This window comes from Phacochoerus africanus, chromosome 15, assembly GCF_016906955.1.
Source record: "Phacochoerus africanus isolate WHEZ1 chromosome 15, ROS_Pafr_v1, whole genome shotgun sequence".
Taxonomy (NCBI): Eukaryota; Metazoa; Chordata; class Mammalia; order Artiodactyla; family Suidae; genus Phacochoerus; species Phacochoerus africanus.
The window spans coordinates 85,195,547-85,222,271 of NC_062558.1; the positions used below are offsets into that span (position 1 = coordinate 85,195,547).

The window sequence follows — 26,725 nt, forward strand, 5'->3', positions numbered from 1 at the left end:
CCTATCTTCAACAGCTATATCATTCGTTAAGGGTGCCTGCCTCCTTCACTCCTATTTCTAGAGGAGCCTATCAAAGTTTCCTCAAAAAGAGAGTCTCTCAGTCCCTAGGCATTTTATAGGGTTGCAGCCAGAATATACACATTGTTTTATGTTCTTTTCCACTGAATCTATGATCAGTCAATAGCATTTTCCCTCTGTGTTAGGATCTCCACAGACTCATTTGGGAGAGAGCATAATGGCCCACTAAGTGGCCACTTCACAATTTTCTCCACCTTCCCCTCCTAGTGAACACTCATTTTCTTTCCTATTGTTTAATTATTAAAGCATTATTAAAATAAACTTTTCACTATTGTGTTTCCCTCACCTCTTATTTGATTGGAATTATTAGGTTAGAACAACAGGACAAAATTATTAACTGTAGGGGTTCGCAGTATTTGGAAGACCTTTGGTCCCTATAATTTTCTTTTATTTATCTCTCCCTCATCCCTCCTCTTCAGCTCACTGCTCCTCCAGAATTTTTGTGTGTTGACACAGGGCAGCAGAGGCTTAATTATATCATTCCCCAGGGCTCAAAATAGTATCTGAGAAGGCATCTTTTTGTATTCACCCCATTTTTGGATGAAGAGAGTATGGCTAGGACATTTTTTTTCTCTGAGTTGTGGTGTAGTCAGCTACAACAGCACATTTCAAGGGAACATCAGTCTGAAGGGCTACACAAACACTGGGAATTCAGGCAGAGGATAGATATGAGAGGGAGGCATTTAGGGACCCTGAAGAGAGAAAGGTAATTGAGGAGACATAGGCCTGCCAGCCTTAGCATCCTGTGCATTGCTGTCTAGGCTCAAGGGAACCCTGAGCAGAGATCCCTTTGACAAGACTAGATTGGGATGAACAAGTTGCTTTCCCAAAGGCACATATCATTTTCTGTGCTGGAAAGCAATGTGGGTCACTATCAGCTTTGTCATACCTTTGTCAACATTGCTTTTGCTAATTTAATAGCAGAAAATTGCATGCTTTAATTACATTTCACTGTTTGAGAGGGTAGTATAATCTGTTCATCTATTTCAAGTCAAATTTCCACTTTGGTGAATTATGTACTGATAACCTTTCTCAAAATTTTATTTATAAGAATGAAATGACAATTTGACAGCAACTTTTCATGTTGTATGTTATTGAAGAAAATAGTAATAGAGAATGGGTATCAATAATCTCTTAAAAAGAAATTGAAATATTTAAGAATATTTGCTTTCTTACAATGCTATGCTTAAGATATATAAGAGGTATATAGGACATCTGAGCAGTTGGTCAGGTAACAAATAGCCTTAGGGAAAGCAGTGATTTGTACTGTGGCTAAGAAATGTCTGCATCCATGTTCAAATGCAAAAGTATTAATGATGTCCATGAAAAATTAATCCTTTGATCTAAGAAAGAAATGGAAAGTTTTATTTGGGCCAAATTTGAGGATGATAAACCAGAAAAAGCAGCTCAGAAAGCTCTGAGAACCGTTCTGCCCATTACAAGTCAAGACATAGTCATACAAGTTTTTTGAGACAGATGGCTGTACGTCGAATGACATAGTATTGACAGTTTACACAATCCAGATCTAAGTGTTATCCTGGTGGGTCATGAGATGTCCTACAAAGTCAAGAAGGAATGGTATCTTTAAGGAGCTGGCTTGCTGATGCTGGGAGAATGGTGCTCTTTATGGCTGAGTAGGAATTCCTGCCAGATGGAGAGTTCTGGTCCATGCATAATGCAGATACACAATTCACAGTGGGAGGAGAGAAGAAGCTAAAGGGCCCAGAAGATTTTTTGTTTAAATTTCTCTTGTCTTGCCATACAAATGTGACTTTTATTTTACAAAGAAAATTTGCAAAAGCATTTTTCTTTGGTAGGTCTTTTTTTTTTCTTCTTCTTTAGACCAGAACTGTGAGGAAACACCAATGTCAATGATGAGAGAAAAATACGATAAATAAAATAATGATAATAACAAATAACACGTACTAGATACAGACATAGAAACACACTTTTATTTAGTCTTAACAACAACTATTTAGTTTACACCCACAATGTGCAGAAGAGGGAATGAGGACTCAAACCTTGAGAAAGTTAACCTCCGTCAGGCACATAGTGAGTAACTGAGCGCCAAACCCATATCCCTAAAACTCAGTGAGTCTCAACAGGGAGCAGTGTTTCCCCACAGATCATTTGTCAAAGTCTAGAAATACTCTGGGAGTTACAATTTGGGAGGGGAATGCATGATCATCTATGAGTAAAGGGTGCTGACCTAATATAATGCATGGGGTGGTCCCCCACCGCAGAAAATTATCTTTCTCAAATGTCAAGAGTAGTGAGGAAGTCCAGAGTCCAAGGTTAAGATGCAAAATGTGTCCACTTAAGAAATTCTGAAGGGCTACTTAGGTGTTCTATCTATCACCACCCTTCAGGCATTGACTTCTACTGCATGAAGGGAGACAGGTTGACCCAAGTATTATAACCCTAGGGACAGAAAATGTCCTGCTCTGCTTACCCCATCAGGCAAGTTTGTCTTCATTTTATCCTAAAGCCCAAGTTAACTACTTGAAATTCTTTGCAAATTGCAATGTTGAACAAATGAATTGTCTGTGTCTGGCACTCCCTGAAGTTCATTAAATATTCATTGGGAAGGGTTTCCCTTTTTAGTCATTTAACAAGATGTGAAACATCCAGTCCAGTGAAGCAACATGACATTCTGGAAACATTTGACTCAGAGGCTGCAGAACCAGACTGACAGTGCCTTGGAATAAACGAGCTCCATACCATCATTTACAGATGAAGCATTCATGACTCTCATTTCCTCTGTCCCTGATGTGAGAGTGCTGGGGGTAGAGTTATAACCTCCAGCCCAGTCAAGTGAGTGAAACTTCTCAGCACCTAGTTCAGGGATCAGAAACAGAAGATGATCTATTCTCTGTTAAAATCAAGAGAAAATATACCTAAGTGAAAAGTAAAGGAACAAAATTACATATTCCTTCCCAGAGATTTTTCAATAACCATCTCAGGAGAGATAAATTTGGGAGTAATGTTTAATGAGAAAGAACTGGAAAATATTTGCCTTCAGGAGGAGAACAGTAAGAATTTTATGCCTAACACAGCCTTAGTAATTGGTAGAGAGAGGCATTCATTCATTCTATCATGCTTATTGAACATTTTTCCATGTTGGGCTTTGCATGAAGAGCTTAAAAAATACCAACAGAAGAGATGGATCCTGACTTCAGGGAATTCACTGATTAGTCATAGAAACAAACACCTAACCATATACTTTTTTTGTAATGTAGACACATTAAGTCAAATTGCTATCAGATAATGGAAAAGGACATCTAAAATTGGCTAGGGAAATCTGTGAAGCCTGCTCTGAAGTATGTGACATTTAAACTGAGGCTTGAGAGTGAGTTGAAGTTCGTCAGATAGTTGGAGGGATATTAGTCAGAAGAAGTGATTTCCTTGTAGTGTGAATCACAATTAATTTTGAATAGTTCTAGTCTGATCTCTTTTTTAAACATCAAATTCTAACTTATAGATTCATACATTCGTCTGTTATTTTTCATTAAAGTATAGTTGGTTTATAATATCATGTTAGTTTCAAGTAAACAGCACAGTTGATACAAGTCACAGTTTCCTCCATCTGTGTCTCGCCATATTAAAGAGAAAGTACATTTTCAGAGAGAGAGAACTCATGTGTACACAGGTTAAAAGAGGACCCGACTCACTCTGCAATAGTCTTTCTACCCCACAAGGCAGACCTGAGTGGAAACCCAATCAGAAGACCAATCTTCTGATTGGTCTTGGGCAGGATACAATATTTGCATGGGGAACAGGTTATACGGTGGCCAGGTAAGGAATGGGCCACATTCCTTCTCTAGCAGGGAGTGAGCAGCCCCAGCTGGTCAAGATGGGGGAAGGGACATTACAATGAGACATGGCCAGAGGCTTTTGATTTTAATCTCCTTGAAGGGGACTTGAAGCCTGTAACACAATGATCCAGTTATACATAAGCACGTTTTTTTTTTTTTCTTTTGTATTTTTAGGGCCACACCCACAGCATATGGAGGGTCCCAAGCTAGGGGTTGAATCAGAGCTGTAGCTGCCGGCCTACACCACAGCCACAGCAACATGAGATCCAAGCCATGTCTGGGACGTACACCACAACTCAGGGCTGGATCCTTAACCCACTGAGCAAGGCCAAGGATGGAACCTGCATCCCCATGGATACTAGTCAGTTTGTTAACCACTGAGCTGTGACAAAAAACTCCCATAAACATACATTCTTTTTCAAATTCTTTTCCCTTATAGAGTATTACAAATCTGAGTGTAGTTCCCTGGGCGATACAGTAGGTCCTTGTTGGTTATCTATTTTATATACAGTGGTGTGTATATGTTATACCCAGCCTCCTAATTTATGCCTCCGCCACATTCCCCTTTGGTAACCAAAATTTTGTTTTCCTTGTGAGTCTCTTTCTGTTTTGTAAATAAGTTCATTTATATCTATTTTTCTTTTTCTTTTTTTTTTTAGATTTCACATATAAGCAATTTCATCTGGTATTTGTTATTCAAATATGTACTAAATATCCACTAAGGACCAGGGATGTAATGATGACCCAAAATGATGATGTTCCTAATTCCAAGGAGCCTACTAATTACTGTAGATGATAGATATTAATCAAAGAATCCCAGAAACAGGTGTGCCAAGGCCTACAGCCAACAGTGAACAGTGCTGTTAAGGCTTACAGAAGGCAGGTCTGGGAGATAACCTGATAATAGAAATAGCTCACTTTCCCTGGCAGAAGGGGGCACCTCGTTGAGGTGAGGTGGTGGGGGTGGAAGTGGGGCTGGAGGACTGCTTACTGTCTGTCCTGGCTGTCTGGGAAGGGTGTCCAGCTGTATTATTTCTCTTCAGTTGAAATGTAGTTAGTAAAGTTTGACAGCAATTGTTATGGTTCTTCCTGCTTCCCTAAAAGGTGCAAACATTCTTAAAATAGCCACAATGTCATGCTGTTTTTAATTATATAAGAGATCCAGATGAAATCATACTCTAAAACATGTCATAACTGCTCAGTCTCACCATCTTCTAGGCTCACAAGTCAGACCTGCAATAAAGAACTTTTTGACACAGACATAGGTGAGCTGAGAGCAAGGTAGAGACAAGACATTGAAAACCTTAAAACCATTTAAAAATATCCTCCCTTCTGCGTTTATTGCCTGGGGTTCTAGACCAGCTGATTATCAACTTTGTCAACATTGCTTTCCAACATGGACATGGCTTTCATTTAACCTTCTGACGCTCGCTGTTTTCAGGGCAGACCTGGAAACAGCGGACATGGCTCTACTCCCAACACACGCCTTCTTCTCTAAGGGTCTATTGATTTCTGGGCCCCACTGACAGTGTGGTGGGAACAAGGCAGGTGTGGTGCAAACAACAGTTGGCGTCCTCAGGACCTAAGAGCACTTCCACAAGGCGGCCTTCCAGGGAAATCAAGCAGGATAGTGCTTCCCTGTGAAATGACAGTATTGACCAGGGTCCATGCGGGCTTGAAAGGAAATTGGCTGAGCTCATGCTGATAGGACAGGCAAACGGTCTGTGCCACCTCTTTATTCAGGATTAAAGTGACACTTTATATATTACACCAAATGAAGTTTTCAAAAAACATGTGCAAACACAAAAAGTCAAGATCTGTGTGAATGCAGGGAAAAACAAACAGACAAAAACCAGGGAATTAACTGCCATACTTTGTAACATTGTACAGAAATGTTAATGGGAAGGGCCAGGCAGGCAGCCTGAGCACTTGAACTTCACTGTAAATATGATCAGATGGATAAGATAAAACTGTGGCAACCTCCATTCCGCCCAGGGATAGAACTGCATAAATTTTGGAAGGAAGGATGATAAATGCTTTTAGCACAGAGTATAACATGGCCAAAAGTTGTGATCCTGGTCAGTTAAGCTGCCTTTAAGGAAAGTCCGTGCAGACTGTTGGGCTGAGTGGGTTATGCTCCTTGAAGTCCCAGAGCTGAGCTGCTTAGGAAACTAAAGGAAAGCTGAATACTGCCTTTAGTCTCTAATTTTTTGTTTGTTTTTTGGTGTGTAGCTTTTGCTGTAACAAGCTCTTTTATTTTTTTAAAGTGGACTTCATTTTTTAGGACAGTTTTAGATTATAGAATAGTTGTGAAGATAATACAGAGAGGTCCCATACACACTGTACCTAAGTTTCCTCTGTTAACACTGTAATTGATATGGGATGTTTGTTACAATGAATGCACTCATACTGATGCACCCTTATTAACTGAGATCCATGGCTTATTCAGATGTCCTTAGTTTTTACCTAACTGCTTTTGTTACAAAATCCAAGGCAGGATACCAAGTCACATTTAATTGCCATAGCTTCTTAAGTTCCTCTTGGCTGTGGCAGTTTGTCAGATTTCCTTTATTTTAATGATCTTGATACTTTTGGGGGAGTACTGGTCAAGTATTTTGCAGGATTCTCCTCTATGGGAATTTCATGTTCTTCTCATGAGTAGATTGGGGTTAGGGGCTTTTGTGAGAAAAATAACACCCAGTGCCATTTTCATCATATCCTCTCAAAAGGATGTACTATCAATATGACATCACTGTCGATGATTCCTTTGGTCATGTGTCTGAGGTAGTATATGTCACACATCTCCACTGAGGTTTTACTCTCTCCACCCCCCTGCTTCTACGGAGTACTCTTTGGAAGGAAGTGACTATGCGTAGCCCATACTTAAGGACTGGAGAGTTATGCTTACTCTACATGCAAGCAGAGTACCATCTAAGTTATCTGGAATCTATTTCAAAGGTTTTGTCTCTTCTTCGGTTGTTTATTTATTTTTATTTATTTATTTATTTTTTTAAGGTCAGCGTGTGCAGCATATGGAAGTTCCCAGGCCAGGTGTTGAATCAGAGCTGTAACTGCTGGGCTACCCCACAGCCACAGCAATGCTAGATTTTGGCTGCATCTGTGACCTACACCACAGCTGATGGCAGCAATGCTGGATCCTTAACCCACTGAGTGAGGCCAGGGATTGAACCCACATCCTCATGGATCCTAGTTGGATTTGTTACTGCTGAGCCACAATGGAAAATCCTTCAGTTGTTTATTGAGAAAAATGTTCTCAGGTGAGATCAGGCTCTGATAAAGTCTCTTTTCACTGAAAAGTAGGCAGTTGTAATGGAGAACATTCTGCATGTATTTCAAAATGGTTACTTTATCCTCTCCTCATCAGAGACATGGGATTATTTTTTTTTTCCTTTCCTTTCTTGATTCTTTGTTGTGAGAATCTGGTGTGGTCCTGAGGGTTAAACTTATGTAAGTGTGAGAACACTCCCTAAAACGGCAGCCCTCAGATAATTTTTACTTTCCCTCTAGTTCACACACCGATTCCAAACATTTATTAAAATTACTACTTAAGTGTTCCTATCAGTTTATGTTTCTGGCAGGTTCTTCTGTAGGTAAGCTCATCTTGACTATGATTCTCTGTATTCACGTCTCTCCAGATTCTAGAGTGGTGGTTTGCCTTGCAACCTCAATTATCTGATGGATATAACAACAGTCATTGATTTTCAGTTTGTTCAGCTTTTTGTCTTATTGTTAATGACAGAAATGATGATTTCTAAGCTCTTTATTTGTCAGAAATGAAAACTGGAATCTCCCTCTAAATTCACTCGAACCAATATGTATAGGCTATTATTAACTTGGAGGGTTGCCAAATTATTAGGTTTTTTAGTGTTCCCATGTATCTCAATCAACCTTAGATGGGGGCACCAGGAATTTAAGTCTGTACCTCAGATCAGTACACTGAAATGAGAATGATTCTCAAAAAGTCTATGAGAGAAATGGTTGAAATCCAAAATAATAAATTTTGGAAACAAATTTGTGTTAAAGGACCAAAATAATACCATTGAAAGCCACTGTAGAGTGTAACAGTAATCTAAGCATTTGAAAGAAAATATTTAGAACACAGTATCTGTTATGAACACTATGAACAAGCAGAACAAGTAAGAGGTTGATTCTCTTTGAGACTTTTATCCCTGATTTTGAACAAGGCCCTCTGTCTCTCAATGATTAAGTCTCATTCGAAGCAGAGGCTCTGAACTAATGGCCCCAAAGCTGAATTAGGCTTTTTGACATACATTGCTTTTACAAAATGAATGGGTTGCTGACTTTTCATGATTAGGCAATTTCTCTAAAAAACTGGCCAATGTTTCCCACTGATAGCCCTCTGCAGAAGCAGAGCAGAAGGTATCCCCTCCAATTTGCCACAGATGCCTCCAGATAATCTCACCTGAATCTATAGCTGAGCTTTCTGAGCATCTGAGTTTGTCTTCTTTTCAACTGTGCCCATGGCACAAGCATGCAGAAGTTCCTGGGCCAGGGATTGAACCCGAACCACAGTAGGGGTCAGAGCCACAGCAGTGACAATGCCAGATCCTTAACCTGATGCACCACAGCAAACCCCTGAGTTTGTCTTCCAAAACAATTTATTAGCAGTTAGGGAAAAAAATTCTAGTAGGTCTTTTATAGAACCTTAAAATCAGATAGAAATTAAAGACGTTGGTTATATTTCAATAACATGTTGATTCAGTTCACTTTTTCCATGGTTTCTGATAAACAGCTTTAATTAATCATCAGAGAAGTACACATGAAGGTATTTCCATCATTCTTTGGAATTTGTCATTTGGGGTCACTGAAAACAACCATAATTTTCCAAATTATCTCTATATCTTCTTTTTGTTCCATGTCATTCACACCATTTTGTAAGAAGTCTAGCCTATGTCAAATCCATTTTGTAGAAATCATATTCTGATTCAAGATGTCATTACTAACAATATTTGGGTTATTTTGGAAGTACTTAAAAAGAAAACATTTACTTAGAGATTTTGAAGTTATATAACCTTGACAATTTCCCTAGACTCCATAGCCAATACCTACTGATAGAATTTTTCCCAAGGATACCATCTAGTTAAATTTTTTTCCCATCTGTTTCCTGTGTAGTTGCATAGGTGACACAGACACACACAAACATATGCACACAGAAATATACATGTATATGTACATATAAAATCTATTCATATGTGTATATACCCACACAAAGCTAAATACATTTGTATATACCCACATACACTTATGTACACATCTGTTTACTGCATTTTCCTTATTTACACAAGTGGATCCATATTATGCATACATTTTTTGCACCTTGTTTTTATTCTTTTCAATGGCTGTATAGTATTTATTTGTGGCCATTTCTATATTTCTAATTCTTTCTCTTTTTCATTTTTTTCTTTGTCATTAAAAATTCCACCACTGACATAATCCTGGTAATTGTATAATTTTGAACTTTTACAGTTAACAATAGAAATCCCTAGAAGTAGTATTTGGGATCACAGGGTATATATGTTTAAAATCTGGGAACATTTTGCCAATGTGTACCCCAACAAATTAGCACCAACTCTATTTTTCTTGAATCTTTGCCTTTTCTAGGTACTCCTGAAATTTAATTTTCTCTTTACAATGATTACACCTCTTTACAATGAGTACAGTGATACACCTTCTCATATGTATTTTGTATACCTATTTTTTTTGTGAAATTCTTATTCATATATTGCTCTAGTTTGGTTAACATACAAAAAAATGTCATTTCTCAGCATAGTTTTCTAGAAAAAGAACTTGCTACCCCTTACTGCTTGTTCAAGTGCTAAGTGTCCAGGGAGTGGTAAACTTGGCAACTGCTGCCTGGTTGAGATTTCATGTGATATTTCCCTTGGGAAAAAGTTTTCTTTCTTTTTTTCTTTTTTGGCTGCACCTGCGACATGTGGAATTTCCTCGGGCCAGGGATCAAACCCGTGCCACAGCTGCAACCCAAGCTACTGAAGTGACAACACCAGATCCTTAATCCACTATGTCATAGGAGAACTCTGGGGAAAAGTCTTTCTTAATGTGCCTAAAGAAAGCCATATGGTTTTCTATATATGGTTTTCTCTAGGCTCCCATGCCTCATGATACCCCATAGCTAAAGGTGAAACCAAGGGTTTATAACTATAAAGAATAAATTGTTCACACACTTCTCTTGTTAGATATAGCAATTACCTGGTAACAGGCTGAAAGAGGGAAACGGTGGAGAGTGGTGGGCAGATACTCTAAATCAGAGCCTTCCATAATTCTAAAAATGTTTGAAGTTCATTCAATCAGCATTTATTGAATCCCTATTGTTAGTAGTTTAGCCCTAATTAATTTTTTTGGTAAAATGTACATTGACTAAAAAATACTTGCGTTAGATAATAGTTTGTATCAACTATACTTCAATTAAAAAAAAAAAAGCACTTGTGACTTTGGCTCTTAGGCATAGTGTGCCATGGGTAAATGTTGAAATGAAAAGATAGTAATAGGATTCTAAAGTGAGGAACCTTGTTATATGGACATTATCTAATCACAAAGAGTTTGGGGGACCAGGGGAGAGAGCATACTCAGTGTGTGAGAAATGGGATGAAAATGATGTCTTTATCATTCTCCTAATCAGGTGCCCAGTGGAAAAGTTACTGGTAAGTTCCAGTAATGTTTTGACATATAGCTATAGTATCAGAGACCCTCCTCTCATAACTTCTCCTCCAGCTTAACTTTGTGCATGTGATTTTCCATAGTATTCAAAGGCGGAAAGGCATCCTGTGACTGCATTGGGGAAAATGATGGAGTCAAGTTTTGCCGGGCCCCAGTCATTCCCAGAGGTCCCTTCTCCTGACAGAGGAAGCCAATCTGTCAAACACCACAGGTACAGAGAGCTAATGGTGGGGGGCATGGGCACATTGACACTGTGTATGCAGCTGGACCATACATGCCAAGGAATGGCAGCATTATTCAGGAAAGATGATTGTTCTTGCTTCTTCTGCAGTTCCCCAGGATGTGATGCTCAAACATCTCACAGCAGGTAAACCAAAGATACCAGCACGCAACCATGCCCCTTTAAGAAACCTAAGGAACTATTAACACCACCCGTCAAGGCTGCAGACACAGCCCAGTGAATGAAACAATTGCATTCCAAAGACTATTAAAAACATGATTTTCCCTAGCCTGCCTTATCACCCTCTGCAAATTTAATGACTAATTCTTCCCTAGGCAGCTGATGGGACATGCTTCAGGTCTTCTAACATGGTTCTTAAAGAAAACTTTCCAGGGGAAAGAGGCCTAGAAAATCTCCTTGAGTTTATAAGATCTGCCATTATCAATGGAGTGGCCCTTTTTTATAAGCTGACCATAAAAATTGACTCTGGGGGAGAAAGCCAAAAATAAAATTATCTAATAAAAGTCATCTTAAAAATTTTATAGCATCCTGAGGCCGAGTACATTCCTCAACATCTTCTAGTTAGATGCTATGTTTTCTACATAAGGAAACTGGAACTCTGAAAATTGAATGTCTTTGTTCTACAGTGCCAGTGCTTGGGACTTGCTAGAACAGACATTACATATATGTGTATCCAAAATATATCCTCAATTTTTGTGGAAGTTGACTAGAGATTAAGATTCCTTTTCTTAGTAAGAAGTACAGTGTTTAAAAAATTCTGAAAAGATTATGAAAAGATTAAAAATTTTTTCAAAACAGAAGAGGGAAAAAATATTTGTTACCAGCAATGAACGATCAATGTTGTTGACCCTTGGTCTTTAGGTATCTATTTTGAAAACCATCATGACAGAAGTATGAATTCTTTAAGGAAACCAACTTCTTCACCTATTAGGGACCCCCCTCAAAACAGATTTTATTGTTGCTGGCCACATTTCCTATGAGGTTTTCAGTTACTCTGGATACTAATCCTCAGAATTTGATGGTGATTTTTATTCTACATGAGTAGAGAATGAGATACCAAGGGTTTGCTATGTTTAAAAAAAACAGTTTAAATATTTTCAACGCAGGATGAAATATGTTTGACTGCTGGATAATTACTTTAGTTATTAACTACAATTTTTGGTTTATATCATTTGGGGCATTTATAAATATTTCGCTGTGAAAAGAGCTTTTAAGTTCATTGGACCTAATGGAAGTTCTTCAGTTAGGGAAAGAAGTACAAAATTATCAGCCATTTAGAAGATTTTTTTTCCCAAGGAGTATTTTCCTCTGCTGGTTGTAATACATGTTAAAGTGGTATTCCATCCAGCCAAGTAAAATAATTAAGTATAATATTAAGTACTGTATTATGCCATGCATGTTTTAAAGTTGGTATAATAAAGAATTATAGCTTCTAATGTATTTGAGCTGCAAATACCCTACCCCTACTTTTGTCTGTTGATGTACCCCCTCTTAAACTTGGCTTCTACTCTGGTTTCCAGGAATCACTCACAGATTAGATAAGGAAGTCTCTGAGAGACCTTCCTTTTTGTTTGGTTCAATGACATTGCAGCATTTGTTGACATACATTGTGTGTCCTGATAGATAGGCAAAGGTTGATTTATAAGGTGCTTTTAGAACTTTGTAAATTATAGTTCAATATATCATAGCTTTTGTTTTGTAAAACATGCAGTAGACTTAAACGTTTTTGTGATTGATAACCTGGTCACTGATTTATGTCCTGCAAAGTGCTCTATAACTTCCTGAATGCCACTGGGTTAGAAAGCTTGAATAGTTGATTGATCAAAAGGTAAAGAACTGTTTTTTAAGATGGGTCAGTAGTTCATCCTGGTAGATTTTGTGGTTGTGACATTTTGGCTAGTGATGAATAATTAATTTATTTTTGTGCACTGCAAATATGACTCATTTGGATAACTCATTTATGATACAAAGCTATTAATCAAAGTCATTATTTCTCATGTTTAGTAAAAAAGAAAAAAAACCTTTTTCTTTTTAAAAACAAAAGCTATTATGGCATGTCATGCTTATTGCATTATATTTTGGTAATATAAGTCATTTATAGGCAGCACGTATGTAGGTTTTTAAGATGAAGCAAATCCCTGGAGTATAAGCCCTTGAGTTGTCAGTCTGGGCAGAGGAATCAGGGGGAACTTATTGTGATGAGCACTTACATATGCCAGGCTTCCTGCTAGATATTTTACACACTTTCTTTTAACTTCCCTAGCAATCCTATAAAAATACCTAAGCATGTGCTAGTACCATTATCTCCATTTCCTCCACTCATATCTAGGCTTTACCTTTTTCTGCCTTGCCCTATGCCCTAGAGGATAGCAGGCTCCTTTGTCTTTGGGCTTCTATTGGTTCACTGCAATGCCCAGCCAAGAGATGGAAGGGCGGGGGCTAGTGAGGTCCTAGTGCTTTGGCCTGGTTGCCCCAGCTACATCCCTGTTCCTGGGGCCACAGCACCTGCCAGGTGGTCCTGTTCTTACAATCCTTTTCTCTCTTCATTCATGTAACTGCGCTTTCCCCTTGTCCCTCCAGTTACAGGATGGTGGCAGCTTCCCATTGGTACTAGCTCTGATGTACAGAAGCATCCTGTATCTTTTTTTTTCTCAAACACTGAGTACACTTTTGTAAATAGCAAAATCCTCCCAAATGACCCAATTTAAGATGCTATCTATTTCCCTCCAGGACTCTGACTGGTAGAAGTGCTTCCCCAATATGCTGCTAGTAACATATAGACCTGAGATGCACACCCTGGTGTGGCTAATTCTAGCACCCAAGCCTGAGTACCCCATGGACTCCACAGTTGCCATTGGATGGTACAGACAGAAGCTGGAAGAGAGGGAAACAAATTAACTATTACAGAGTTCCCTAAACTTGCTGGCTCAGTGATCTAACTAGAGGTCCTTTTTATTAAGCATGTTAGGACTCAACACATTAGAAATATTTTGATGCAGAATGACATTGTAATAATGTTGCCAGGTATGATCTGGTGTCTGCACAAACTCAGAAGGTTAAAGTTGGGCTTGAAGACTATGAAGTGTGATCAGTTACTTTGCCAAAAGCAGAAAGGTAGCTACTAGCACTCACATGTCAGGTTCTCAAATTCTGACCTTGCATAATATTTGAGATGTTGTGTTTTTTATTTATTAAGTGGAAATAACAATGCTATTGGTAGGGAAAGGTTACAGAACTCCAAATAATATAGTAATATGGATAAATTTGTTTAGGGGACTGGTTCCTTTAGAACTTGAAAGTATATTGAAATTTTTGAAAATGTTTTTTCCTCTTTCTATGTATGGTTTTATTGTTATTTTCACAGCTCAATGAGAATGTGACACGAAAATTCTAGGTTCACTTACTGTCATCTCATGGAATGTCTATTCCGGAGCAAAGTTCTCCTTCCAGTTCATATGGTAGTGGGATAAATTCAGGGGGTAGACAGAGGAATGGGCATGGGATGAGTAATATGACCTCTGTGCAGAGTCTAGTTCTTTGTTTAATGTGATCTATGTAGGGATCTTACCTGAGGTTTACCCCATTTATGCCTTTTGCCTTTTGATGGCATCTGATAACGTATGGTTATTTGGGTATTCTGACATAGGAGTCACATGACATATATGATCAGACATTTACTAAAAGCAAACTTAAAAGTTATTATGGGATGATAGAAATAGTGGATGTGAAACTTCTGAAAATTGTAAAGCACTATAGAATTTAAAGGCTCTTTCATTCAATAAAAAAAATGTTTAAGGAGTTCCCATCGTGGTGCAGTGGTTAACAAATCCAACTAGGAACCATGAGTTTTCGGGTTCAATCCCTGGCCTTGTTCAGTGGGTTAAGGATCTGGCGTTGCCGTTAGCTGTGGTGTGGGTCGCAGATGCGGCTCCGATCCCACGTTGCTGTGGCTCTGGTGTAGGCCAGTGGCTACAGCTCCAATTAGACCCCTAGCATGGGAACCTCCACACCTCCAGATATTGCAGGAGGGGCTCATGAAAAGGCAAAAAAAGACCAAAAAAAAAGTTTAAAAGAGCAAGCTCTTAAAGAAAAATAATTTTGGTTCTCAGGATTTATGAAAATTTGAGATAATGAAACTGGGAAAGTACCATGTATATTAAGGAGAAAAATGGCAATTAAAATTCGGTTTGTTTATTCTACCACTAATGCAAGTGAATTTTTCCCCATAAAGCCCTCAGAGCTTCATGTGTTTAGTTCTTATCAGTGTTTACCAACAAGGCTATTTTTATCTCTATTAGAGATGCTCCTATAGCTTAGATGATGAGGGAGGATAGGATCAGGAGCTGAAGAATTCCTGAAGCACACCTCTCTGGTGGAAAGCTGCCATTATTTAAGCCCCTTGTACTCCAGCCCAAACTGGAAAACCAGAAACACAAGAACTGGAACTTCTCTTTTCTCAGTCTCTCCAAAGATAAAATGGATTCAGCAACTTTGGGTACCTCCTAGAAGATATCATATGAGCAGGGGTGGAGCCTGACTCACAACTCAGGATCTGGGGTGTGCACATGCAGTGTTTGTTTGAGCAGCCCCCAGTGAGATTATTGCTATGATTGATTTGTCTCTTGGTTTTCTTTCCCCCAACAGGAGTCTCTCCTCATGCTGCAGCCCAGGGCAAAGGAGTGGTATGCTCCACAGAAACGCCTTCAGAAGGACACCCCCTTCTCCCAGAAGTAGGCTGGGCGGAATTGTGGGACCAGCATATCAGCAACTCGAGGAATCAAGGATTCCCGACCAGGATACAATACCTTGCCAAGGGTAGGTCTTAAAAGCAATGGAATTTAGGGAGGGTGCCTTGAATGCTGTGGCTTTAAATTGAGTTATTTTGTTCCTTGGGTTTTTATTCACTGATTTCATCATTAGTTGGTTATTTATGCTTGCTTCTATCTTTGTTCCACCAAAGATAAACTAACTTTAAAGAAGAGACACAATGAAAATAGATATTAGGGAAATGTTAGATGGAAAAGAACTATAACACCAGGAAGAAAGTAAGTGTATAGCTATCTAGACACTGCATTATACAGTTGCTAAGATACCTGGGAATTTTTTTTTATTTAAAAAAAAATAGAGATCTCTTATGAGGACTAAAGTGTTCCTTTATCCTTATTATTTAATTCTCTAATCATTATTAATCACTAAGTACTTAATTCTCTAGTCACTATTTTGAACAACACCATAAACAGTAACCTGTAACATGTATAGCACCGGCTCCATTGAGCATTCTTGAATGTATCTCAGTCAGTGTAGACAGCATACTGTCATAATGTACAACTAGCTGAACTCAGCTCTCTAGTTTTATTCATGGTACAGGGATGGAAAAGTTGGCTCTGGACTGGATGGCTGCAGCTCATCCCTGCAGTACAAACTGTCCCTTCCTCTGAGTGGACACAGACCCTCAGAGGGCTCCTAGTAGGGTGAGTGGAGTATGGAATGAATCTTAGCACCATTTACCCAACATAAGCTGCTCAACCAAACATGCAGCCCTTGTAGAAACTGAGTAAAGTTCAGGTCTCACCTTTGCCCCTTGCTACATGTATGAATTTGAGAAAATGTTATAATCTGAGCTTAAGTTTTCTCGTCTATAAATTGAACAAAATTATACCAGTTTTGCTCAGAGTTGTTGGGCAGGTTAAAAGGAAATTACATGTGTCAAGAGCTTGCACCTGACACATAGGAAGGAGAGAAGGGGTACTGGTATTTATTGTCACAGGAGTTATTATAGTATTATTATTCATTTCAAGAGCAATTCAATCAGGGTTTACTCTAGAAATTCCAGGAATCTGTTCCCTCATTCAAGCCAGGTTCTTGTTGCATCTAGTTTTTCTCTCTCTCTGCATGAGCCAGGCCAGGTTCCTGTGCTGCTTTGGTCTGGGTGACTTTTACACTCTGTCTTTATCAAGTTGGAAGTCAAAGCAGGTTTGAGTTCTGTTCCAGACTCTTACCTTTGTCTTTTCTTCTGGGCAAGATATGTATTCAACAGTGCCATGTCTGATGAATCTCAGGAACAGATTTCTGTAGGAAGACTAGAAGATAGGAAATAAATAGGCTGTGTCTGGGTTTTGTAATTTTGAAGCACTTCCAAATGGACTATAAAGTATATTTGGTACAGATCTGGGGTGAGATTTGCACATCCAACATAACAGCTGAGTTGTCCAAAATGTACAATGCAAGTTGAAATGTAGTTGGCATTTCTCTTTGCCTTGTATCTGAAAAAAGGGTTTGAATTTAGCCTATGTTTAATTATGTTTCATAATTTCTTTTCTTCTTAAATCACTAATAATGTCTGTTACTTAGGTATATTGTTTTTCCCCCTGGGGTGAATGTTAAGAGGAGGAATGAGTGTGGCGAAATCAAGTTCAGAGATTTTATGGGTGGAGAGAGAACTCAGTTCATGCAGTCTTTCTTCTTTTGGGCACTGTTATGCCTATCATTCCATATGTACCAGTGTAAAGATGCTCCAAGCCTGTGCAAGGCACAGTCATGAACCAAACATACACAAATCTCCAGGGGTAAAAATATTCCCATGGCATGTCCAGACCCTGCTTTGTCTTTTAACTCCTGGGAGACTTACATGTATTGTCTGCATGGTGGCAGTTTTGTTTTGGTTCAATCATCATTGGGTTTGGAATATTATCTCCAGCTGGCTGGCCACGTGCATTTTCCTGTGTGTGCTGTGCACCCAGTGTTGATAAATGGTGACTCTAAGTCACTGTGTGCTTAGCACAATGAATCTCAGGGAGCGATCTCATTCTCAGTTCTTGAGAATAGCTATTTTCCACTCCTGGGGGACTGACTGTCTCTTCGGACTGGAAATGGAATTGGTAATAGAATTTCACAGCTAAAGGCCCTCTTCAAATCTGGCCCTGGAGGGGGACTGAATGAATTTCCAAGAGCCATCAGCCATCTCCTGCCTGTTTATCAAGCATGTGGATGCTCTCTGCTAGTTAGACTCCCCCTGTAGGTCATGTCTCTCCTTGGCACTGACAAGCTCAGCTTGAATTCAGCACCCATCTGAGAAAAGACTGAGGCAGAAGTCAGGTGTAAAGGCGATTCTTCCAGAGCCTTTTCCCGATCAGCAGATTGGTGACAACCATGGTGGGGGCTCACAGAGCTTTACACTGAGTTATGTCAGGCAAACCAAACTAATGGGTTCATGTACTAGAAAGAAAGAGATGGAATCACAAATGTTAGATTGTTACCTTCAAAGAAGGGATCTTAAATATACTGTTTATCTACTTCATTGAAATAGCAACTTTACCAATTTTAATTTAGTTATTCTTGAGGAAGTTTATAGATGAACACACTAAAGATAGTAGAGCTTAAATGGCTAGCCCATGTGATAACCCCATGTAAAAAGAACTGGACTGAATACTGACCTTTCTGACTAAATAGACCACTAAACCAAGAAAGGAATGTGAAGAAAAATCTCCTTCATGGATGGCAATATATAAATAGAGTCCCTTAATTGAATGGCTCCAATGGGAAATGTGGATTCCTTCAATTTTGTCACTTCATCTATTGCCATACACATCAAGAACTGGGTCTTGGAGTCCTCTGGGTAAACATAAATTTCTTGACCTGATCCTTGAATTACTGGGAGAATCAAACCAAGTGACTAACTGTTGAAATCATTCATCTTCAAAGGATGCTTTGACTCACATGGTTACAGAGGAAATGCACTTGTGATTACTTTGTTGAGGGATTAGAGGAAGGGCAGTCCAAATGGCCCAAACTGATATTTTACAGTCAATAAATAACAAGCTTATGGATCAAACGTGTGAAAGAGTTCTTGACTCTGAAGGGATACAGAACTCTGAGTATCTTCTAATCAAGAATCACATCTAGAAATTTAGCCCTCACTTAAACTTCTGCAGAGTAGCATCAGCTACTCAAAGATCAGTGCTAGGACACTCACAGAAACCCTAGGAAGGATGCAAGGACCACCAGCATGCCTCTACTTAAATAATGCACACACATTACTTCAGTTAGTCCTCTGAATAGTCCTCCTGGTCAGTTTTACTACCTGATGATTTTAACTGATGAGAGAACTAAAGTGAGGCTGGTGTTTGTCTAAGATTTCAGAGCATGTAATGGTGCTGGGACTTGAAATCATGTAAGGCCTAAAACATTTTGGGAGAGTTCTAATTGTTTAAAGTGCATCTTCTCTGGTTCTATCATTTTAAATTAAAAAAAATTATTGAAGTGTAGTTGATTTACAATGTTGTGTTACTTTCCAGAGTGACCCAGTTATACATGTATACATTGTTTTTCTAGTTTTTTCCACTATGGTTTATCAGAGGATATTGAATATAGTTCCCTGTCCTATACAATAGGACTTTGTTGTCTATACATCCTATATATAATAGTTTGCACCTGCTAATCACAAACTCCCAATCCTTTCCTCCTCTGTCCTCTCCTTCTTGGCAACCACAAGTCTGTCCTCTATATCTGTGAGTCTATTTTTGTCTTATAGATATGTTTATCAGTGTTGTATTTTAGATTCCACATATAAGTTGACATCATATGGTATTTATCTTTATCTTTCTGACTTACATCACTTAGTATGATAATCTCTGTGGCATTATTTTATTCTTTTTAATGGCCAATATTCCACTGTATGTATGTGTGTGGGGGTGTATCTCACATATTCTTTATCTAATCAGCTGTCAATGGATATTTAGGTTGTCTCTATGTCTTGGCTATTGTAAATAGTGCTGCCATGAACATAGGGGTGTATGTATCTATTCAAATTATAGCTTCATCTGAGAATATGCCTAGGAGTGGGATGGCTGGATCACACGGTAGTTCTATTTTTCAGTTTTTGAGGAACCTCCATATTGTTTTTACAGTGGCTGCACCAGTTTACCTTCCCACCAACAGTGGAGGAGGATTCCCTTTTCTCTACACCCTCTCTAGCATTTGTTATTTGTAGACTTATTAATGATAGCCATTCTAACTGGTGTGAGGTGCTACCTCATCATAGCTTTGATTTGCATTTCTCTAATAACTAGTGAAGTTGAACATCTTTTCATGTGCCTATTGGCCATTTAGATGTTTCTTTGGAGAGATGTCTATTTAGGTCTTCTGATGGAAGCATTTTAGACTTCAGTCATTGCCAGCGTGTGACCCATACCTGGCTTGGAGGTGACACGTAAGTCAACTGCAATTTCTCTTTCTCGTCTCAGTCCTTCATTTAGCACTTAGGCATATTAAAAGGCTGTTCCATGTTTGGCTTGAATTGCCTCTTGTTACTTCTTAGTCAAGCCATATTGTTGACTTGTTGAAGGTTCAATTGACTAAATCCTCTAAGATATTTACACTGTTATCCAACGTTTTTACAAATAGTATTTAGATCCAGGTATTAAGAATTGGCAAGCATCACCATCACATTTCAACCTATTAGATTCTGCCCACAGGTATACTCTGATGAGATCCACATGAAAGACAATTTTATCCTAGCTAAATTTCTTGGCTCTATGCCATCGGTGAATCTGATGGCAGACATTCTCTATCTTCATACACATTAATAGTGGCAACAGAATGGTGCTAAGAACACAAAAGCCTGAAATGTGTCCCCTTTCTTCTTGTTGAAATTGATTCCTTGATCAGAACCTTTAGGCTCAGATTTTGAGTCATATAACACTGAAGAGAAAGGAGTAAGATCCCTCCCGAGAATTTCCTTGTACATGGCTATACAACTTGTGCAGGGGAAGATTATATGTCTCCAAAAAGTTTGAGGTGTGCCTTGATATGCCCACTCATTTCTGGCTTTAATAGTATCAGTTAAAATAAGGCAATTTGGGTTTAATTTCTTCCTTTGCTGCTTACCAAGGGTATAATCTGGGACAAGTCATTTGGGTACCCCTTAGTCCAGTTTATTCATCCATTACATGGTAATAATAATGAATAAGTCACAGGTTTTTTTAAATAAATGTGTTAATTAGAGATGAAAGTACCTTTTGAAAGCTCTCTGCACATGTTAGCTCTTGTTATGCTAACTGGGATATACAGGGAGTATTTACCTTGAAGATCTGTTCACATATTCATGTGTCCATTCCATCAAAATATATCAATGGCCAACTCTGTACTAAGCACAGTAAGAGAAGATGGGACTACAATGACACCTAAATTTGTTTTCAAATCTTTTCATACTGTCTGGCAGAAAGACCTCTAAATTGCTCCCATCATGTCTTTGTTCAACAAAGCCTTCTATTTAGTATGCAACACACTTCACTGAAATTATTCTTCCTATGTATAAACATGATTTTTTACTTACATTATAATGTAAGACAAGGGGAACGAGATGTATTATATATAGAGGGTGAATGTGTTCAGAGTATGCTTAAAATTTTTAATGTTTAATGAGGTTAAAAATAAGAAAAAATAACTGAAAAATAGAATAAATACTGCTGTTCAAGCTCCAAGACTACAAAGCTATGATATCCCTGCCCCACTTTCTGGCAGTAGAAAAATTCAGAGGCAATGGTAAATTCACTAGCTCTGAACAATCAAGAAGGGGATAGCCAGCTTCTGGCATAGTCAGGCAGCTTGGAATGGCATGATGGCATTCTCGACAAGCCACTGCCACATACCCATGAACTACGTTATCTGGCTCCAGAAACCACGTGAGGAATGTTACTGGCTTGTTAGATGCCCCGTGGAACTCCATGTTTACCTTGGTAGACAGAGGAACTGTATACCTCTCACCCCACTGCTTAGGCTCACCAAACTGGCACTGGGGCAGTTCTCACAGAGCAGTGTGCAATGATGGAAATTGGATTTGGTTCTCCTGAAGGCAATGTGAAGCAGAGAAACTCAGGACTGTAGTACCTTGATGCTTAATATCGAGCTTTCAGATTGCCCCCACCAAGGGTGGCCACAAGGAGTCAGATGGACTAAACCAGGGCTGAGAGGGTGGTCAGGTTGATGGAGTGGACTCATGCCGTTATGGGTTTCCTGTGTGTCACTATGGAAAGGCCACACTTACCTGCTCAATCCCCATTTACTTTTATTCTAGGATAGAGGTCAGGAAGACTATATCCCACCTGCCTATACAGCTGTGGTGTGTTGAAAGATCCCTGGACTTAAAGTAAGAAGATCTGGGTTTGAGTCTCAGTCTGTCACTTATTTTCTGTGTGACCTTGGGCAAGTCACTTCACCTATCTGAGCTTCAATTGACTTCTCTGTTTAACTGGGAACATAGTATCCGTCTCATGGGGTTGCTGTGAGAATTCAGTGAGATGGTGCATGTGGAAAGTGCTTTGTTGACTGAATATCACTCTACAGAAGCAGGGCAGAAAGAACAGATTAACGCTGTGTTTCTTTTTCAGGTATTCATCCAATGGTTTAACAACCCAACAAAATGCATCAATAAATATGCAACTGCCTTCAAGAGAGACAAATTCCTATTTTAATAGTTTGGATCAAAAGGACCTGATGGGATATTCATCCCCAAGGGCCAGTTCCGTACCCATCATCCCCTCAGTGGGTCTAGAGGAAACCTGCATGCAAATGCCAGGGATTTCTGAAGTCAAAAGCATCAAATGGTGCAAAAACTCCTACTCTGCTGATATTGTCAATGTGAGTATTCCAGTCAGCGATTGTCTCATAGCGGAACAACAAGAAGTGAAAATATTGCTAGAAACTGTCCAGGAGCAGATCCGAATTCTGACTGATGCCAGGCGGTCAGAAGACTATGAACTGGCCAGCGTAGAAACCGAGGACAATGCGAGTGAAAACACAGCCTTTCTCCCCCTGAGTCCCACGGCCAAATCAGAACGAGAGGCACAATTTGTCTTACGAAGTGAAATACAAAGAGACCCTGCACTGACCAAGTGACTTTGAGATATAGGAATCTGTGCATTCTATGCTTTGCTCAACAGGAAAGAGAGGAGATTAAATACAAGTTATTTATATGCATTAATTTAAGAGCATCTACTTAGAAGAAACCAAATAGTCTATCGCCCTCATATCATAGTGTTTTTTAACAAAATATTTTTTTAAAGGGAAAGAAATGTTTCAAGAGGGATAAAGCTTACCTAAAGCTTTTGGGTAGAATTCTGAGTACAATTTCAGTTAGTCCCAATACCGTCCTCTTTGGCTCTTAGTAGATGTGGGCAAATCAGATCCTCCGCCCCACAGCGCCAGTGGCCTATAAAAAAGCACTGGCAGTTACCCAGTTTCAGTGAGATGAGCTGTGCCCTGAGGGCAGACATGCCAGTGAGCAGGTGTCCCTTGCCATTTGGCTTGCCAATCCCAAACCCTAAATTTCTATTCACTCGACAGCCTCATCACAGGTTATGTCATGTCAACAAATGTAGTGTTTTCTATTTACTTTTTGAAGAATGGCTAAAAGACTCTGGAAGGAGAAAGGCAGGAGGTAGAGGGAGTCACAGGGCAATCTTAGCCACTCTTATGTGCCAGCTTCCTCTGAAATTTGAAGGCACAGGATCTCAGAGGAAGGTACGAAATTATTGCGGAAAAAGAGACAAAAACATCAACGTTGTGTCATTAAAATCATGCTAGGAGAAATGTTTTTCTTTAAGATTGTTTAGGGGCTCCAAAGGAGCATTTCTCAGTGTGTGTGTGTGTGTGTGTGTGTGTGTGTGTGTGTGCCTGTGTGTGTTTGTGTGTGTGTGTGTGTGTGGGCTTGCTCATTCGAGCACCGGTATGCTATATGCACATGTGTTCATTGTGCATATGTGTGTGCATGTGTGTGTGTGTATTAAGCTTGCTAAAATTTGTTCTGAAACATCAGGGAATCTAATATTCAGAAAAAAATTTCCCTCTTAGATCTGTCCACTTTCAATTTTTCCATTAAGTATAAAGTTCAGTTAGTAAATCAAGGTCACTTGCATGATGGGGGTCCTGTAAAACTCTCGACAATGTCTAGACCATTTCTGATGTGAATATTTTTGAGAGGAACAACTATTGGCTCATTAATGATAACAGTACCACAAGGCAAGTTGGGGATGTGTGTTTAATTTGAATCATGCATACTTAAATTATTTATAAAAGCCAGTAATCAAATTGATAGTTATCCATTGCTTTCTCATCATCCTCATTACTATTTATTTTGTAGCAAGTCTACTACGTGTGGACCAAGACATTGGCTTCTGTGGTTAATACGGAAAGAATAAATTGTTGAAAACACAAAGCCCAGACTATTCAGTTCACAGGAAGCCCCCAAAAGAACAGTAAATTGTGCTGTATGTTCATTTGGAATAAAGCAATATTTTTTCCACTGCTAAGGTGAACTGAAACTTCTCCTGAAGATCTGTCTGTTTTATTTACCCTTATTTTCATGGGGCATTCAAAGAAATTAGTGTTCACATAACCAGTCTTTTTCCAGTATTGGTGGTGTTGAGTTGTTATGTTTACACTGTTTTAAATAAAAAGGCACAGTATTTGAAAGTATTTAAAAGATTTATTTCACTTAAGTTTGGGAAAACCTTGATTAAAATTTACTTGTGGAAGATTCATATTCCATTGAAAGGGAATGTAACTATTTCTGAATCAAATATTGATTCTTATGGAAGATTAAGTTCTGTTTGTTTAAAATGTATGACAAATTGCTCTTTGAGATTATTTTTTTTAATACCAGACAATGCCATAGGGGAAAAGAATATTGTTTAGTAGTAACTCAAAGACTCAAATGCTGAAAATATTTTAGTAGAAATGCATTTTATCTTTAACAAAAGGTTTGTGGTATTCATTAGATGTCCCATTATCATTCTATTGTTTTGAATGTAGAGGTAATACTGTTAGATCCTTAAAAGATTATTACAAATTTTTAACATCTAGATTATCTAACTACTCATTGAGAAATATTATATCTTTGGGAAAATTTTAGAAAGATGGTCTTAACAGGTATAGAAAAACCCTGTAAGCTGTAATATCCAGTATGTTGTATTGAAATCAACCTCATCTTGGGTTTTTCGCTAAAATGTTACCTGTTGCATATCTAATGGATTCATACAGAAGCCACCTAATTAGAAGGTTGTATATTCTGTGACTTGCCACAGTTATTTTAATACATCATTTACTCTGAGAAGATCAAAATCATCAAACTTAAGTCCTGATCCAACCGCTTATTTTTTTTTTTTAAGTACAATGATATATTATGGGATTATAAATAGCCTCATGCATTCTAAAGAGTATGAACAGCCAGCACCTCTACTGGTGGTCTGATGTAAAGTTTAGAGGTAGTAATGTCCAAATTGATAGTTGAGACTAAAATGCTCTGTTAAGAACAATTATTAGTGGTCAATTTCAGTGGTCATTTGTCCCCTTTTGGAGTATGAAGCTCTCCTGTGAAAAAGGTCCACATCAAAAAGCACCTCTTTGGGCACCAGCTGACAAGTGCTGATTGCATCAAGATTCAAAGTTGATACAATGTGGCCAACACCTGAAGCCATCGGTATCTTGTCCTTCAAGCTCACGTGCCTACAGAGAAGTTTTTATTTCTACAAAACACCTTTGATTTTTCATTTTTCCTGCATTTATTATGTGAATAGATATTTGGAGATTTGGTAATTAATTAAGTTGCATATTCATTATTTCCGTGAGAATGAATGTCACTCATTTTTGACCCTGAATCATTTCCTGATGTCTTTTTTTTTTTAAATAAAGTGTATGTTATTCTAATTTGCCAGGGACGTCTATAGAATGCTGTTCAAAATATCTGAACAATTTTATGCTAATAATAGTGAAAGTTATGTTGGAAGATTGGCATCTAAATTTTCTGATTTTCCTATGTATATTAAGTGCTCTATGTTTTACACTCTTGTCCAATATCTACCTTGCTATGATTGAAGAACTGATTATTTGTTGGTTGATCCAATCTCCAATGCTTTACATTATTTCCAAGTAGCAATACAGCAAGTTCCTCTGGAGGAAAAACAGTGCTATTTTTAGGACTTCATAATGTTTTGACCATAATAAGTTCTCAAACCTACCAAAAAAATGAACAAAGGGGCCAAGCAGATTCCAGAGAATGACCACTGGCTTCTGGATTGATTGACAGCTACAACCTGAGTGGAGCTTCTGGGGACAATGACAAAGGCTTTCAATAACCAGGTCTCTACCAGAGTATGCTTGATATATGTAACAGTCACTCACACTTTCCCTGCAGTATGGTGCTATAGGGGAAACCATGATTCCCTATGTGAAGGGGATGGTAATTCCTCTGACTCTAGCGCACAAACCAGAAAATATTGCCCTGAGACAAGTGCTGTGAAACACTTCCCAAATCAATCTATAGTATACCTAGGAACACAGCAGGAGGGGTGGGGTTTTTATTTGAGCTTTTGTTATCCAGGAAACATTTTATATATAAAGAATACTTTTTTATTATTATTCAATTGTATAGATTCAGTACCGTGTATTCAATGATAGCATGTCTATACTATGTTTGTACCTTAGTCTGCAGAAATTCAGTCTTCATCCAGGAAAGACCAATACAATGTTTCTGGGCTATTCTCTATTTTAAATTCATCCCAATACATGATGGGAAATGAGGCCTTTAAATAAGCTTTATCTCTTCCTCTTTTATTCTTTCTTTCCCTTTTAAAGAAATAGTGAGAGAAAAGGGAGAAATGCATTCCTTAAGATCAACATTGTTCTCTTAATCTATTCCCTACTGTGACTACACACACACACTCATACATATACGAGCATATATGTATGTATTAAAATATATATATGTATATTACATTTAGGTGTTTGGTTATTTTGGTAGATTTATTTTTACTTCATTTGACAAATATTAAAGTGATTGCCTCATGGAATGCCAATGAAATAAAATCATTCAGAAATC

General features: G+C 38.5%; 1 protein-coding gene and 1 long non-coding RNA gene across 5 annotated transcripts in view; one reads left to right on the forward strand and one right to left on the reverse strand.

Moving 5' to 3' along the window:
- The window catches only part of NRG3 (neuregulin 3), a 1,084,705-nt gene extending 1,060,380 nt beyond the window's left edge, over nucleotides 1-24,325 (forward strand). Inside the window, exons 7-10 of one of the 4 annotated variants that reach the window (XM_047762259.1) lie at nucleotides 10,694-10,821; nucleotides 15,496-15,666; nucleotides 21,926-21,997; nucleotides 22,239-24,322. In XM_047762259.1, coding sequence (XP_047618215.1) covers nucleotides 10,694-10,821; nucleotides 15,496-15,666; nucleotides 21,926-21,997; nucleotides 22,239-22,746 — 879 coding nt within the window. In that variant the 3' untranslated portion in view covers nucleotides 22,747-24,322. Of the gene's footprint in view, nucleotides 1-10,693; nucleotides 10,822-10,974; nucleotides 10,978-15,495; nucleotides 15,667-21,925; nucleotides 21,998-22,238 lie in introns of all 4 variants that reach the window. The other 3 variants (XM_047762262.1, XM_047762260.1, XM_047762261.1) reach the window with 3 other exon arrangements.
- LOC125116752 (uncharacterized) overlaps nucleotides 1-26,456 on the reverse strand; it is a 30,057-nt gene extending 3,601 nt beyond the window's left edge. Inside the window, exons 1-3 of the long non-coding RNA XR_007132416.1 lie at nucleotides 26,327-26,456; nucleotides 22,947-23,059; nucleotides 16,851-16,931 (exon numbers count right to left, since the gene is read on the reverse strand). This is a non-coding gene — a long non-coding RNA (uncharacterized LOC125116752). The remainder of the gene's footprint in view (nucleotides 1-16,850; nucleotides 16,932-22,946; nucleotides 23,060-26,326) is intronic.
- Between the last annotated feature and the right edge of the window lie 269 nt (nucleotides 26,457-26,725).